The 18,547-nt window shown below is 36.6% G+C and overlaps 1 protein-coding gene across 2 annotated transcripts in view; it reads right to left on the reverse strand.

The window, feature by feature from the left end:
* Window positions 1-2,626: 2,626 nt before the first annotated feature.
* PAPSS1 (3'-phosphoadenosine 5'-phosphosulfate synthase 1) overlaps window positions 2,627-18,547 on the reverse strand; it is a 52,754-nt gene continuing 36,833 nt past the window's right edge. For both annotated transcript variants that reach the window (XM_072405682.1, XM_072405683.1), the window contains exons 10-12: window positions 11,585-11,853; window positions 5,702-5,931; window positions 2,627-3,105 (exon numbers count right to left, since the gene is read on the reverse strand). In XM_072405682.1, the coding sequence (XP_072261783.1) occupies window positions 2,967-3,105; window positions 5,702-5,931; window positions 11,585-11,853 (638 nt within the window). In that variant the 3' untranslated portion in view covers window positions 2,627-2,966. The remainder of the gene's footprint in view (window positions 3,106-5,701; window positions 5,932-11,584; window positions 11,854-18,547) is intronic.

Here is an 18,547-nt window from a genome sequence, read left to right on the forward strand (position 1 = left end):
TTCTGGTGTTCAAATGTCAAGTAGGCTGCACAATATCAGACTGTGAGCACAGGTCCCGCTAGGACACTAGGACCATGTGCCACCATCATGGAAAAACAAAATTAAGTCGTTGGTTGGCTGCTGAATTCACTTTAGATTCACTTTAGGTGAGATCATTTAATTGGATAAATGATCAGATCAGAAGTGAAAATTGGCCATTTGATCTAAAACTCATAAGGTTTTGACTTTATGGTCTTATTAAACTCATAATAAACTGAATTGTGTTTATTTGTCAGACTTTATTCCCCTAAATTATTTTAACTCTAAGAATGCAGCTATGACAAATAGACATGAGCTCAGTTTTGTGTGGGAAGTAATTAGATTTGACAAGTAAATGCTCTGCAGTTATTATTACAACCCCCTACTATATAAAAGTTTCTTCTATGACAGGTGCAGTATGAATGTAAAACTAGGCTTTGTTTTTGGCTTGCTTTATATGCAGATGTGTATAGACTGTCACATGTCCACAGCTAAGAATTACTCTAGATAAAAATACCAAATGACTAAAGCTATGTGAGGCCCAGACTTGCAAAAGTCTTTGAGGAGGCAACTTGAAACAGTTTGAGTAGTGATTCCATTTTCATGCAGAATATAGGTGTTCTGCAAAGTTTTGAAGCTCTTCTTGGACTCCATAACAGTTATCTTGGAAATACTTGGCTTATCCTTTTCATTTAGTCCTATTGTAGCTCTTAGGAGCTCCATGTATGCAAAAACAAGCCTATAACAACTTTACCTCATTTCAAAAGACTGTTCTTTAAACTATGTACTTGTTAGATATACAATAATAATGAGTTAGCACACTTTAAGGGTCCCATCATAGCATTTTGTAAATATAACTCTTGCTTATTATCCTAATATCCAGGTCCTAGCCAGTTTAGTTCCAAAATGTTCTAAAAAAATAAGCGCAGGATAAACCCCATTTACATCAGTGGGACTGAAAATTTTTAATGGGTTAGGCTATGCTTTAAAAGATATTTGGAATTAATGATTAAGGATGAGTTGCAGGAGTGAGAGGATTTTGAGAAGTTTTTGGGCTGTACCAGGAAGGCTAAAAAGCTTCAGTGTGTATATTCAATTACTGTAATTCTGAGGTGAGAGAGAACCCAAAATGATAATTTAGGTACATAGGCAGCCTTGTAAACCTAATGTGAAGATTATATCAATCTCTTTCGAAATAAAACGAACAGATTATAATGACTGTTTACTCCCATTTCATCATTACTATATAGTAAACCAACAAAACAGATTTAGTTGCTAATGCGCAGAAGGAATAACGTTTTAAAAACTTTAAGAATCGATCTGCTACTTTATAAAATAATCTTGTTGTAGGTGACGATGTATCAAACCACGCATAGAATACAAAAGATAAAATTGTAGAATAAAACTTTTACAATGACCTAAATTTATAACCGAAAGGAAATGAGTGAATGAGCTGTTAAAATCATTCAGAGCTCAATATGTTTGAAATCAACCTTGTCCTATGGTCACATTAGTAGTACACTATCTGTAAATCTTATTCTGTTCAGTTAGTAAAACTATTTGACTAAGCATCTCTTGCAATTTCTGCAATTTTTGAATTCTGGAATTCCTGTATTAAGAAACCTATGCTATAGAGACTTTTTCCCTTTAAACATTTTTCTTGAAAGCCTCCCAAAGCTGCATACACACGCTGAATTTATTGTCGTTGGAAACAATCTTTCATGATTTTTTTCCAACAACAAAAGACTGAAAGATGAACAAATAAGCACTGTACACACAGCATTGTTTATTGGAGAGGGGAAGGGGGGGGACCGAGTGGCATTCCGACGTGCTCTGCCCCCTTTACTTCTATTGTGGTTGTTCATGGATATTGCGACCTCTGTACACATGTCAGATTCTTGTCTAAGACGAGCCTGAGCGCTCGCATCAGGCAACAATTATCTGGCATGCGTACAAGTGTCCTGACACTAAAAAAGATACTTTTTCCAGAACAGACACAATCCAGTTTGTGAATCTACAAGCAGAAGTATACAGGTTTTTCTCCTTAAAAATAATGGGCTACGTAGATTGTATTGTTAGAATGTCACTTTTTTTTAATGCAGGCGACATCACTTGGCCCCTATCAGTCGGGGTTTAAATGAAAATTGTTGTTGACTACTAAAATACGAAATATCTTAAGCAATATATGAGAAATTTAACATACATAATTACAGGAATATATTGGCAGCTCTGAATTAATGCAGTTTGCTAATGTATTCAATTGTGTTTGTAGCATTGAGCAGATTGTAACCCTTTGTCTCATTGCTGAGACAAACAAGCTTAAGGAGCCAATAAAAAGGATCACTTAGATACTAACAGCTTATCACAAAGGGCCAAAAAGATAGGAAAGGCCACTCACAAATAAAATGGTAATATATACAGGATTGGGACCATTATTTCATTTTTTTTCATCACTGAACTTAAAGAGGACTAAAGCAGTTACATGTTCTTATAATATACATATGCATACCATTTATTTACACGATGTGTACATATATGATATAAACAAATACTTTGAATGGTGTAGCTTTATGTAAAAAAAAATGTAAAAAATAATAATAAAACTATGTTAGGAGTTATGGTGAAACACCTGTTCAGTTTATTTGGAGTCATTTATTTTCCTACAATTGGCAAATATGGAAAAACCATTTGTTATCATGTTATTCTCCAGCGACCCAAAGTTAGAGAAATTGCAGACATAAGATAGTACATAGCAACTGTTAGGGAAAAAAAAGCACTCGCATGAAAAACATGATGTATTGGAGTAGCTTACAATGAAGTTAATCTAAAAGCCAAGCACAGATTAAAGATGTACAAATGCTGGTCTTCAGAAACACATTAGTTGGCAAGAACAAGAAGCATTATAATGGTCCATTAAGGGTTTAACAAAAAACAAGAACTAGAGTCCTTTATGCTTTTTCTATAGATCTGTAATAGTCTTTCAGCACAGCCCAGGCTGTTGGTGCCATGAAACCATCTGGTGGATTCTGCCCCTCACGAGCCAGTTTACGCATTCGAGTTCCTGAAATAAAGTCATAGTCTTCAGCGCTGGAAAATAAAACAGTAGGTTAAATTTCATTCAGGTTATCATTTAGAAGAAAGTGATCTTGAACATTAAAAAAAAAAAAAAACATAGTATGACCTGCTTTATATTATGTCTCATTAGAGGATGCGTGGCTTGGCTTAACCTAAGGCTGTGTACACACGCTAGATGTTTATCGCTTTCTAGTGACAAATAGTAAGAGCTAACGAACAAATGATGTACACACAACGCCTATTCTGTTCTATGGAGAGGGGGGGGGAGGACAAGTGAGCAGCTCCCCGCTGATCTCTCCTCCCTTGATTTGCATAGTGGTCATTCCCATTATTCATTCATAGATCCGCTGTGAGGAATCCACAAACAACCTCAGGCAACCTCTGTACACATGTCAGATTTGGGCCCGAGACTAGCATGACCTTTTATTGCAGGCAATAATTATCTGACGCGAATAGCCAAACTCTCACTCCCCCTCTGTGCAGTTTCATACATATAGAAACTCAAGGGTCAGTATATGTTTACATCTGATAACTGCTATTTTTCCCTTTCATGTAGAACCTTCTAGACTTCAATCAGGCTATAACTTATAACTTTAGATGAAGGTAGACAAGTCCCCTTCAAAGTCTATGCATCTCCATTGAGCAGACAAGAAGGCAAGTGGCTATCAGATGTAAAAACAGAGGACTGCAGCCTTTCAATTATCTGCAAGTATGATTTTGTGAAAGGGAAGGGTGATGTAGGGGAAGAATAAGCACTTACAGAGAAGTAAGCAACATATTCAATGAGAGAAAAAAGGTTTGTGCCTTCAGCTAGACTTGAAAAAAGTACAGGAGTGTGCTCCTGTGTATAAAATATAGCAATCATACTGCTGGTAACGGCAAATGTATAGAATCTATATGTATGTCTGTACAAAAGAGTAACATAAAACACAAAGCTCATTAAATTTGGATAATAAGAAATGTCAGCACATTCCATGACGAAACATATAAATGTAAAAATGTTTGCATACCTCAGTCACATAATGCCAACAACTAGCTAGGAAAGATAAAAACAGAACTAAATCTCTGTAATCCTCTGTGGAGACCGGTAGTTCACACACATAGACATAGTGAAAAAAGAAGTTGAAGCACCTGTTCAACGTGGGCGCCTAAAAATTCCAGAAACAAGACTATATTATAAGTCAAACAACAATGGGAGTATCGTGGAATCCATTCCAAACCTCAGTAATGGTGGTCTGACCACATGAACTGGAAATAGGCTCTCCCACATGAAAGGCTATTTTGCTGGATGATTGTGCAAAGGCTTTTTTAGATTAAAGAAAATAAGAGCCAGATCAGTTATGTTACCTCATTCCTCTCCATAATATATCTGTCACCACACAACATTTATGGAATGTCTTTTGCAGCTTCAATTATAGTATACAAGAGAAACATGGGATATCTTGGTTGCATAGTGAATTAGGTTGCTACATATTTACCTAAATCCTGACAAACATGCTTTAATGGAAAAACCAAATGGGAGACAAGGTAGTAACATGAATAGCTCAGGGTGTGGCCTTGTATAGCTCACATGTGGAACAAAGAAAAACAAATTAAATATTCCCTATCCCCATCAGTACTAAAATAAAGTAAAAGGTTTTTTTTGTTTTTTTTTTATAAAAAGTCAGGACACTTTATCAAGAACAAAAGATGTAATATTACCAAGTGTAAAAATCTAAAACCCTTTTGAGGGACAGCTGGGGACAGGACTATAGACTTTATAAAGTGCTGCATAATATGTCAGCGCTATATAAATAATGTATAATAATAATAATAATAGTACACCTCTGTTATCCTTAACAAGACAGGATATTTTAATCAATGATAGATCAGCCATCAGTATCTAATTTTCTTAAAATAAAGGACAAGGTCAACATAAAACCACAAAATACTTACATGTACGCAAGTAGCATTTATTAAAGATAAGATGACAATGCAACTTGGCCACCAAAAAAATGTATTTTCTGGTACAATCCCTAAGGGTTTTGATCACTACAGACTCAATAGAATCAATCATACAGATTTGTCAGTCCAGCATTCATACTGCTATTGCACCTCATCTTAAAAGATCTTTGTTGTGGACATCAGATTCCTATTACACAATCCACATATGACAGTAGCAATCAAGATTAGCATGACCAGTCTGTCAATTCTTGTGAATTCTAAAATTAAGGGTAAGTGCACACCAGGGTCTGATTTTCCTGTTCACACCTGATGCTGTAAAACAACCTTTTGTGTTATGAATAATGAGATGTTGGTGGATCTGGAATGCATATCTGAGCAGTTGGGAATCCGTTGTAGCCAAGACAGGTACACAGTAATGGTTCAGACATTTCATTGGGTCTGAAAAAAGGAAACAGCTATCTAGGCCATATTGAAGCTATAAGATCATCATATTAACCAAGTAACTAGATTCTTAGAAAATGGGCACAGCAATGGAAGCCTAAACAGTGCTGTTAGTATAAGATATATCTTAGTATAAGATATTGGAGAATTTATTTAGTCCGTGAAAAATGTATTGTGTCATTTAGAAGTAGAATAAAAAAAAGGAAACAACAAATATACTTACTGTGCAACATCAAAATAGTCCATGCATTTTTTCTTTTTGTTATAGGCAGCCACACGGAATGGGACAATTTCAAGAGAGATCAGCCCAGGTGCCATGGTAAGGACTTTGGCTCCATGTGTAGGTTCATACAAATCCTTTCCAGTTTCTGGGTGTGGCATTCCTGCAGGATCTCTCCCCACTATATAAAAATTAGCACCTGCAACCATCCGTGCTCTGCAGTGCCACTGTACCTAGAGTGGACAAAAGCTCTTTTCAATGCCAGTGCTCAATAATACGAAAATAAACATTTCAGGAATATAAAAATAATTTACCACCATATAACATTATCAAAAAATTACAGAACAGTGTACAGTATAAAACAACAAAGAACAGGAAACTACAGTTATGAATATCCTGCTTATTACAACTAACAATATAACAATGAGCACTGACTGATAAAAACTTAATCCTGCTAATCTTACTCCATGGTAGGAGCTTTTCATGCTGGATTAAGACTGGTCTTGCTGCCATTCTTTCCAACATCACCATCATACCTACAATTTACCCAATGCAAAACCATGCCCCATATTGAAGTGCTGGAAAGTGGAGGAATGAACCACCACCTATCATGACGAGGTGAGATTTATTGTGCTCTAGCCCAATTAGACTCTTTTATTAGTGCTTATCTACAAATTGTTAACTGTGATTTGCAGTTGGCCATTTTGGTCATGCTCCCTTGTAGTATCTGGAAGTTGACACTTGGTTAAGTATTTTCTCCAATAAGAAAGCTGCAATGTTCTCCCCAGCCCCTTTTTGGCCAACCACCACCAACAACACAGAGGCTTCCACCCGCCTACAGCTTCTTCCACCCAACTAAAAAAAATTGTGGGGAGAATACTGTACTGAACTGTATATTTTTGATCCATGGAGTAATCTACTTACATCGGGGGTACGTTTTCTTATTAAAACATTTTGCTGTTTTTCACAAGAGCTTTCTACAGAGAACAAGGCAAACCAGTAACTTTTTCTGGCTCAGAGGACATCAATTAAACCAAACTTTTTGACTAACCTACCAGACCTGTCATGTGCATAACACAGCTCTAGCAAGGTTCCACTGTACACAACATACACTGCTGGAACGGAGATTGTTCATATTCTGTCAAAAAATATCCATGTATATTGTATTGTCAGCCTTGGAGATCAAGCCAATGTGATCCTATACCAATGCAACAAAAACAGAAATTGCCAATATAAATGGTTGGGAAGGAGTTAAATGTCTGCTATTAGGCTGACCACAAAGCGCATTTTGGGAAACAAATTTAGTAAGGGCTTTTAAAAGTATTTTTGTACGATTATGAAATTGGCAGTAAACTTCCCTGATGCTTAGCTTTTTAAAGCCTGTTCTAAAACTGATGTTGGGTAGGAGCAAGTTTTTGGCTTCAGAGCCGACTCTTAATAGAAAACAATTTCTTTAAACTGCATAAACATTTTGCCCGATATATTATTGCCAAAAAACCTTATCAGAGCAATAAAAACAAATCACGATGAAAATTTAATGCAAATGGTGCAGTATGTTCTGTAAATGTAAACCTCAGGAACTCCTGTTCTTTTGGCTGAGAACTAGCAGAGTCTGTAAAAATGGTACTTCTGTACAATGCTAAACTAATAAAATAAGACGTGCTAAAACCTGCACAGCTTAAAGTGGACGGGTGTTTGGCTAGTAGAAAGTGTGAGTCTACCGGCAGTAACATTCAGCTGACCACATCAAAAATAAGGATATGATCTTTTACCCAACATGCCCCTACCAAGCATTTGTGTGACTTTACACAAAGGACAAGGCTAAAGAGGCATTCATCTTTCTGCTAACAAGACAGAAAACTGCAGCTAAATCAGATGCACATCAGCACACAGATTTGCTTTTATAAGCAAGTAGTAATAAAGTAGCACTAATAGTACTAGAAAGAATAGAGCTTATCGAATTGACTGCACCTTCCCATAAGACTAAGGCAACTATATATAAGGCACTATCCAAAATCCCTCACCAAAAATAATATTGCTGTGTGTCCATAAATGTAAATGTTAGAGAAACATGCTGAAGATGATCCTACGATTGGCTTATCTTGGGATAATAACTGCAAGCTTGGTGTGGTTTATCGGCAGGCTTTAATCAGAGCTCCATTTACTACGGGCAACCCACACTGTAAGGATTTTTTACTGAAGACAATGAAAATGTTAAAAAAAAAAACGTGTGAACACTTATTTCAGTTATTATGAGCATCTGCACATTACTGGTACTCAAAGTATTAAAAAATTGCAGATTATAAATATTTATACATTTTAATTAGTACAGTTGCCAAACTTCTTTAGTAATTCAGCCTCTAAAATGGATTTCTCTCCTAAAAAGGCAGCTAGGGCTATTTAAAATACAACCCTATAGTGATTTCTTCAGCAAAAAAAACCAATTATCTTTGGCAAGTTATGAAAAAAGTGTTTCTCACTGTGGGGGTAGAATACCTGTTCTATCAAAGAGAAAATATAGCAGCACGGTTAGAAAGTAACAAACAATTTGTGTGCCCTTTGGTTTTGTTATCTATTTTCCATACACACCATAGACAATTTCTGGGGAAGTTAAATTATCTCTTTTTAGAGGTGTGGATGAAACTGGAATAAGCAGGAAGAAACCTATGTGAACACATGGTGAAGAGAATTCATATTATAACTTCATACCTAACTGTAAATTCATTCATAATTTGTGTATCAAATGTCTACAGTTTAGGTTGAAGAAGCACCCTATTATCTTTTACTTTCACTCATTATTCCTTACTTTACATTTTTTGTTGAAACTGCAAGGCATTCAAAGTCATACAACAATGGTTTTTATTAATTACCAAAAGATAGGATAGAAAGTGCCCCAATCAAAGTCAGTTTCTGGCAATTACTTAGGATTTTATTTACGACTCCCTATGGACTGGAAGTGAGTGAAAATGTGTAGAGCCAGAGTTCGAAGTCTGCTGCCAGTAAACTGTATGACTTCACACAATTCCTTACAAAGTCTGAAACTAGAATATTAAATTCAAATCACTAAGAATTTTAGGTGATTACAAGGCCTTTGCTATTTGACATTGTTCTGTACACTCCAGAATGTAAGCATAGCATGTGAGGTCATGGCAGTAAATAAATTGCAATAGTAAGACTTCAGCTGACCTCTGACACCCCAGCAAGAACTGTCAGGCTAAAAGTATGTAAGGATAAATAGGGCAGAAGGGTATTTGAATGAGTAAACCATATATTTTTCTTTTATGAAAATATTTGTTATCAAATAGAATATACACATCTTTTATATTGGTTATTTATAATATCATTTTACTTTAAAATCTGTAGCAGAATAAAATATACACTTTTAAGTATATAGGAATATAATAAATTCAAAGGAGAGCTTGCTGTTCCTCTGCTAAAATCTACATGTTAACACTTCTTTGCAACAATGAATACTTAATACATCAACACAGCACAAGTGTCCAATATAAAGACAAGTTGTAAACCTACACCTTTAATCATCATCCTTCACAATCTGCAGAAAATACAGTGTGATAGTTATGCAGGATAGTTTGGTACAGCCAAGGTTAACAAAAAGATGGTCTGTAAATAATTTGCTTTTATAGAAAAATGGTATAATGTCTTCTCTACGACCCAAAGAAAATGATTAAAGGGAGGGATGGGTTTTATATTATTGTTATTATTTGGCACAAAAGGCAATGCTGGTGAGCCATTGTCTGAAGTCATTGGAAAAACAGCAAGCATTGAGGGATTTTGTTTTTCATTATTTTTCCCCAAAGATGACGCAGGGAAGCTGAGAATATATAATTGTCTTCAAATTTGAGAAATGTTTGCCTTTTACTTTGCACTTGACTCTAGTTTTCAGACACATGCTTTAAAACAGACAAGATATGCAGGCTCCCACGGGTCCCAGTTAAATTTGAACTTGGTTTATACCCTCAAGGAATTGGCTACACCCCAGACATAGGACTATTATGTAGTGATATCATCCCCACTATCTGAGATTATGATAAATCAGCCAGCACTGAACAATAAAAAAGATGGCAAATAAGGGCTTGTACTCAGATGTCACACGCAAGCCATTTGGCAAAAAAAGGGAAAAACTAATAGAAAAAAGGGGCTATTAGCATGATTTATCATATCAAAATAATACAGAATTGCACGTCACTTTAAAATAATAGGGTGCTAATCTCATACCCATACGTAAATATACCCAAATCAAGGGGTTATGTGTGTACATATAAGAGTACATATAAGAGTAGACAGAGCCATTATTTACAGTTTCCTCCTATGGACACTGTATTATAATTTACATGCAGGCGTTTTTACACTTCATCTTTGCCTGCTAGGCAGCCATCCACCCCTTTTCAATATTTACTTAAACTGGAGAGGGATCATAAAACTTTTCTACTTTTTCTTGTTTTTATCCAGATCTGTGCTGGCTAGTGAAGCCCATGTAGCCACATGCAGAAGAAAGCTGTAATGTCCATTGCAACAATATTTGACATTGACATTTTACAGTCATTATGCCTATCTAACCAAATGAACCTTAGAAGACACTAAACCAGATGCTGTGTCACATATTTTTGCAGTCCATAATGAATAGTCTGATCCACCCTTTCATAATCCTTATTGTCTTGTACTGGTGGATAATATAGCACTCTGAACAACATACATACATTCTGCTGCAGATGGGAGGAGTGAGCTGTTCTCATTCATATATAACAGGCTCCATGGAAGTTTTGGGAATCAGATGCCACAGCAGCAGTGACCAAAACTCCTCTAAGCCCAGGGGGTATACCTTAAATCAGACGTGTCAAACACTGTGTCAATGGCCCTGCAATGGACTGTTTCATAGATGGAGGGAATTGTAGTAGCGATGCTATTTCAGTTTCAAGTTTGGCCCGTGACTTTGTCTAAGTTTTTAATTTTGGGCCACTGTGTATTTGAGTTTGACACCCCTGCCTTAGATGGTCACAGGGTCTTGTGGAAGACAGCGTTGCAAGTGTGTGTGTGAAGTGACTAGATGAGTGCCTAGGGCCACGCTCTTTAATAAAAGAAAAAATCCAATGGCACACAATAGAGACAGGAGAAAACATAAAACAGTTCTCCACCAAGAACCAGAGATGGAAGCAGATTGGACAGAATAGGGAGAGTCTGGAGTTGTGCTGCAGCACATGCATAGTAACTAGATGTATGCATGTGTATCTTACTGGTAAATAAATTACCTCTCACAGAGATTACAGTATTCCCCCCTTACAATGACTTTGAAGGGTGGCACTGTATTTGATCAGCCTTCATCCATAGCCAGCACCTACTTTCTTGAATGAGATGATGGCTAAAGAATGAAGATTCCTGGTGCCTGTGCAGTTCACAAATGTCTGATAGAGATCACTTTTATCTAGTCACCTGGTACAGAGGTGAATTCTGACCACTCGGGGAGAGGTTAATGAGGAAATATTTCCCCCTGCCTGACCACTGCTACCATCTCAGCCTTGGTAAAGACACTGACAAAGTAAAAACAGAGAAAGAAAGTGGTTCATTACATCATGTTGATAAAACAACATGTCTTCATGTTTCTTTTTAGGACAATGCAAGTTCAGAAAATAATTGTGTATTATTATATGAAAATATTGTATATTATCACAATTGATGACAGTAATGCATAAAAATTCAATATAAGACCATAAATAACTGACAGGGAGATTAGCTAGCTCCTACCCTGTAGGCTACTTTACATCAGGACCCCTTATCTTTTGTTGTGTCACTAGAAGTTACACAAAAAAGTCTTGGAGAAGTTTAACTCTACAGATAAATTGAATATAGAGTTTGTTTGCAAGAATTTACCTCTGTTGGACCAGCATACATCATAGGAGATGGAAAGATGGCAACTACTGTGGTCTCTGGATCTAGTACGCGTTCCTCAAGTACAGCAGCATGTTGTTTCATGCGCCACATCAATGGAACATCATCATCCTTGGTCCACCCTCCCAGTGGGTGAAGTAAGAGAACAGGGCGCCTGTAACCCCTTTCCAGTAACTGCTTGTGAGTGTCCTGCATCAGTAATGCATGTCCATTGTGAACAGGGTTTCTCAGTTGGAAGGCAAACACTGCATCTAGAAGTGAAACATGAAGTCAGGTAGGTCCATAAGCATATTTACATATACAGATAATACATAATGAAACACCTAAAGCAGAATGAACATCAAAACGTCCCCTCTGCTTCAATAGATTTGCTACACAGCCACATTTCAAGAGTCAAAATCATTAAATAATACACGTAGGCACTACCCATGTTTGAAGAAGTCACTCCATTATATACTGGCTTTAACCATATATTATCAAGAAATAACAGCTTGCAATGGTTATTATTTATATGCAAACAACTATTGCACACCTATGTAATTTATATGAGATTGGAACACTTTATTAAAACAAATACTATAGGATTTAATACCAAATAGAGTTTAAATAATGTTTTCAACCCTGTTCAAGTGCACCTTTTTCTTTGGAATTCTTCCTTTATTTCTTACCAGCCAGCACAAAGCTTCCTGTCCTAGGGTGACAACACTTACTGATTGTACTGTATCTACAAAGGAGCAGTGCTGTTATCCAAGGACAGGATTACAGAATGCCCAATCTTCCCTGTAACACAGGATGGAAGCAATCCGTAGTCCACAGAGAGAGCTAGGAAAAATGTAATTGATAACAGTACAGCACAGGAAGTTATCACATCACAAGAATTCTATCAGCATTGGCATTCAAAAAAAATCTAACAGATATAACACTTTATACCAGTGGTGGGCAAACTTTTTAGCTTAGGGGCCATAATGAATTTTAAAATTTGACAGATGGGCCAGGCTAGAATCAGATGGATGGAGAGTATATGTATTAACTGATATAAATTACTTGTAAAAGCCATTACCTAAGAAAACTTACTGTACATTCAATTTCAGTGGGAACAGTGTTGTTGCTCACCTTTTTTGTACCAGATTCAAAAGCTCAACAAGCCATGGTTTGCCCATGCCTGCTTCATACTGCTGTACTGTATGGGAGCAAATAAGAATACATATATGTACCTGCACTATAAAAATTCACCTGGGGCATATATATAATAAAGATAAAACATTGCTGTCCGTAGCACTGCTGACTATTTTCTTTTTCCCTACTAGAGCTGCCGCATTCATAAAGACCCAGGTGGTGGTGTGCATCTAAATATAACATAGGAACCTTTGTGACTAGATAAGGGGTAGGCCACGTGACCTGCTCTACTACATTCAAACCGTTCTTTGTGCTCTGTAATTGGCATGTGATCTGTCTCCCTCCAATCATGCCTCTTTCTGATCTGTCTCCCTCCAATCATGCCTCTTTCTGATCTGTCTCCCGCCAATCATGCCTCTTTCTGATCTGTCTCCCGCCAATCTATTTCCTATTTGAGCACCTCACAGCTGTCTTCTTGATTTCCAATAAGCTGTACCATTTTCAGAGTCCAGAAGCTGACCAGGTAATGTACAAATCTACATGCAGTTTCTTTGCCAATCATGCCTCTTTCTGATCTGTCTCCCGCCAATCATGCCTCTTTCTGATCTGTCTCCCGCCAATCATGCCTCTTTCTGATCTGTCTCCCGCCAATAATGCCTCTTTCTGATCTGTCTCCCTCCAATCTATTTCCTATTTGAGCACCGCACAGCTGTCTTCTTGATTTCCAATAAGCTGTACCATTTTCAGAGTCCAGAAGCTGACCAGGTAATGTACAAATCTACATGCAGTTTCTTTGCCATTTTCTTAAGTAATGGTATGGGTGCTTTATAAGTATGCCTCTTGGTGAATAAATCCTTGACACTTTAGGGTTAAAAATCAAACTGAAACTGAAGTGGCCACTACAGCCAACAAAGCGGTCTTAGCTATAGCTTACACCACAAAACAGAAATGACTAACATATTTAAGCCAAAGTTCAGGCACCCCTGAGAAGGAAAATCCTTTTCATAGCTGTAGGGCATCCAATTGCATACCCTTGAGTATGCTTCTCAATATGTTGCAAAATATTTTTTAGTCATGCAACTGGGTGCCAAACTGCAAATCACTGAGAAAATAGGTTGAAAAAGTTACTCATGTGAAACACTTTGATATTTCATGGTTCTTGTCCAGGAGACATAAGAAAAGTATGTTTCTTTGCACTAAAGTTTTGATTCAGAGCCAGCTTTGAAATATCCCCAGTACAAATTGTTTTGTGATGATTTGGAGGTAATTGGAAAATTCAATACAATAAATATGTTTTACTTTGTTTGTTACTGCAAATTCCAAACATCGTGCCAGATGGGCAATTACTGTCCCCTTTGGTGAAAGGAAAAATAAACTCACAAAAGGCACATGCCAATTATATTTAATTCTAGTTTTTTTTCACAGACATCAGATGTTCTAGCCTCATTTGGGCTGCCAGTTGTATGAAGTGTGAAGAAACCATGCCTATTTGTGTATAAAGACTTGCAGCTTTATTTATTAAAGTGGTAATATTACGTTGACCCAAAGTTACAAGATATTCGGTCCACACGCTCTCCATAATGCTGATACATTGTGGAAGGGCTATTAACATAATATATTAATATAATAACTATTAAAGCGGACCTAAACTCACATTTTCAGCTTGGGTTTATAGATCATATAAGCCAAGGTTTTACTGATCTGTTTGCATCCTATTTATGTCTAAACTGAAAAACTCCCCCATCCCCTTTCTCTGGGCTCTCTCCAGGGCTGCAACAGCAAAGAGGAGATTGCAGGAGTTTATGGGTGATTGACATCATCAGTCAAAGATAAAAAAAAAAAAAACTTGAAAACCAACCTAATTAGTCAGCAAGTTTGGTGCTGTTTTCCCTCTCTTCCTCTGTAAAGTGATGATGTTTGAGCAGTAAGGGTGGGCTGTGGGTGGAGAAGAAGGTCAGGAGATTAAAAGGTCAACCTGCCACACACAAGATGGCCACTTCTATACATATAATGAATGTTTTATATCCTACAGATGCAGATATTTAGTCTGATGTTAGAGTGTAGGTCTGCTTTACACGGTAAACCATTAATACTAACTTTACCTCTTCAGGATAGTCATGCATCATACTATAAACCAATAACAGTCATTTCTTCTTTAAGTTTATATGTAATAAATGTTCCGGTAAATAAAAAAAGGGAATGTATATAAAAAAAATTTAACTTTGCTTTACAGATAAATAAACACAAGTCATATGAATAACATGAGAGTATTACGTTTTTCTAATGAGAAACAGCAATAGAAGATGTTTTTTTTGGATAAATATCTGGAAATAAATAGATAGATAGTAAAAAGCTTCTTTTGATCTATCTTAACAGTATAGGTAAGGGTCATTATATTTTCCCTATAAAGAAAATATGCTTCAAAGAATTTTGTACAGGAAGGGAGGTCCTTCTATAAGTGTCATGCATGACATGGACACTTATTAATGGCTGTCCAACAGTGCTGAAATCAAAAGGCTGGGATTGTCCTCCTCAAACACAACCACATTGCTAGATTACTAGTCCCATGGCACCAGAGAAAGGAAAACATGCTTCAAAAGGTTTAAAACATGATGCAAGTTTAAGAAAGGAGGGTACATTTTGCTTGGGGATTAGTTTTAAGTAACACTTCCTGATGCCATCAACGTCTACTTTTTATATCTGACTTTCTATGGTCCACTGAAAAGCTGGTACTTGAGAGTTGAATGAAAACCTAACCATTATCTTAGAAAGATGTTGATATCTTGTGACCCTATAATCCAAGTGGGGTTTATAGGTACAGACAGACCAACGTGAAAAATAACATCGCAAAGTTACATAAGCATGGTTGAAACTAAAATGTTAGGCCTAGGTTAATTTTTTATGCCATAATTAGCATTTTACAGACCTGTACTTTTACTGCCTTGCAGGCATTACCAATCTCTGGCTATCACTGGCATTACCAATCTCTCACTGCTGGACATTTCCTTAAGTGGAAGTTAACTCCTAATTTTATAGGCTTTTTTCAGGACATAAGAAAGTCTCTATTGGCAAAGATTCTTTCCTGTCCACTTTCAGCTTTTCTTTTTCTGAGGTACACCAAGCTGAGCATGAGTGGTTCAGTGCTCCATACCATGTTTTTCCAACTCCATCGTCTTTGCCAGGCCAATACAGAAGCTAAAGATTTTGAAGCGGGAAGTACAGAGAAAAAAAATATAGAGATTAAGTGATACATGGACATCACAACACTGGAGGGGATTGCTTTGGCAAGTAAGCCCCCATAATAGGCTGCGAATACTTGCACAGTACGGCCAGAACCTCCTTAAGCCTTGTTTGGTTTTATTCTGCCAAATACTACTGCTTAAAATAAACCCATGCAAGCGAAAAATGCCACCAAAAGACTTATGAATAGCACTCAGGACAGGTCATACTGCTAGTCTAAGATGGACAAATGAATATTTTGCAACATCAAACAGCCAACAATAGTAATGTATAAAAAAATTGTTCACTATTTAGTTTTAAAATCTGCTAAAACTCAAGTAACACTTTCATTACAATGAGAACAATTCAACTTTTTACTGGGTGGTATAACTACATACATTTTGTTTTACTTTACATAATGCCATTATTAGACAAAAAAAAAGTTAAAGCATAGGACATCTTTGCCAGACATGCCTTACTTTGCATCCATGGCAACAATCCCTTAAAACACAACAACACATTTGTGAGTTATTTCATGTTAGACCACAAAAATACTGCATATTTGTCTTTATAAAAAAAAAATGACACATAAGTGCATAAGTGCCTAAAATAAGTGATCCTACTGAATATACATAAATGGGAGGTCTCAAAATGCCAGCTTTACAAAACAATCCTGATGCATTTATCGTCAAATTATATCTGGGTAGTAGCAGAGCCTTACAAAACAATTCTTTAATTTATCAATTAAAAGATGCCTACATGAATATAGGGAGCACAGCTCACTTCCGCACCAGACACAGATGTACTACACTGGCCTCCCTCCAATCTTTGCTGCCTTTCACCAATTCAAACCTGCATTGCAATTTGTGCATGACGTCTGATAGGAAAGCAAACAGGCCTAAGAAAGTACACTATAATTTCTCCCAAATTTACTCTCTGTAAAGCTGCAAATGCCTAAATAAATGGCAGGGCATAATAATAAAGACACATTTTGTACATCCTTGCAATTTCCTTTGGGTTGTACCCTTTTAAGAATAACGTAAGTAAGAAACTACCTTTTGATTAGCCAGAAAATCAGTGACAATAAATTCCCAGCCCTCTCTACCGTCCTGTGAAAATGGAATCTCTTTAAAATAACTCCTGTAAACTCCCTAGAGGGACTGGACTCATGTAGTAAAGTTAAAAAAAAAAAAAAACTCCAAAACGTAAAATGTAGGAAATATGTTCTTAGAAAAAAAACTTAATGCTTATGCACAAAATGCAGCAAATCTTACATAACCCTACTAAAAACTGTTAATGTTTTAAAATCTTAAAGCAGAACCAAAGCCAGAGGATACTCACCTGTCCCTGTTCCATTGCAGGAGTCACCTTGGTATTCCTTCTTCTGTTCTGCACTTTGATCTTTGGCCATCTTGATTGGCAGGGCTGGGATGATTTTATTTAGACCCGGCATCCGTATGCACAGTTCAGCGAATGTTTACAGACGCATGGCAATCAGAAAGGTAAGAATATGTGATACACAGACATTGCCTGTTCCTTTCCTGCCTGATGGTAAATTTTTTAAAGGGGAACTTTTCCTTACAGGTATACTGTAATATAAATGTTTGCAGTAAACACATGCTCACATAGACAACAGGCTGCATATTCCCTAAACTGTTTTAATAATAAAATAAAGGACAGTAGTAATTGTAATTTATCAACTGAATGAACAGCATCTGCAAACCATTATCCTATTTATTTTAATTCCTTTAAAACCTGCCCATGCCTCCCCCAACCCCACCCCCAAATATAAAATTTTAGCAAATATGTCTGACAATGCTACAAATATGACCAGCATGAGTAGTTCTTATGGGAAAAATATTTATCATGGAAAGAGATTGCAAGATTTTTCTAGCAGATTAGATGCTCCTTGTAGCATTATCAGGACAGTAATATACAAAGTTGGCAGCAAGTAAAAGCATTCCTGAATATAAAAAAAATATATAAAATGAGAATTTAATGATAATTACTCCTAAGTTTCTTTCATCTTTGGTTGGATTTTCCTCTTAATGAAGTAAAAATAAGTCTGGAAACTTGCATGAGAATTTGATCGCAAGACAAAAAGCGACGGGGCTCTTTTCATTAAACATATTAAATAATTTTTTTTTCTCAAGTAAATTTTACAAACCAGAAAATTTATACCATGCTGGCAAAAACAAATAACAGGCGCCGTCTAAAACCCAAACTTGACAGATATTTTTAGTCTGATAAACAAAACAAGAAACATAAGTCCAAACGACCTAATTCTGTTAATGGTAACAGGGTGCGAGACAGAAACGAAAGCAACATTCCTAATGATGTGGTGAAGGTTTCGGTTACAGCTATGAAAAACCATAGTACAATATTTATTGCATCAAGGATAGTCTAAATCCAATGGCTGCCCCAAACTATAGCAATAATTACACTGCAGCGCAGATATTTCTGACACATTTCTTACCATCAGGGCACCAGTAAGCCAAGCACAAGCTAGGTTGGCCTCGGATATTAGATGACCGATGGACATTTGCAAATGATTTGACTGCCAGATCTTTCTAGGTATTGAGTTGCACAGAACACACATATTTCTAAGGA

This window comes from Pyxicephalus adspersus, chromosome 3 (genome assembly GCF_032062135.1).
Source record: "Pyxicephalus adspersus chromosome 3, UCB_Pads_2.0, whole genome shotgun sequence".
Classification (NCBI taxonomy): Eukaryota; Metazoa; Chordata; class Amphibia; order Anura; family Pyxicephalidae; genus Pyxicephalus; species Pyxicephalus adspersus.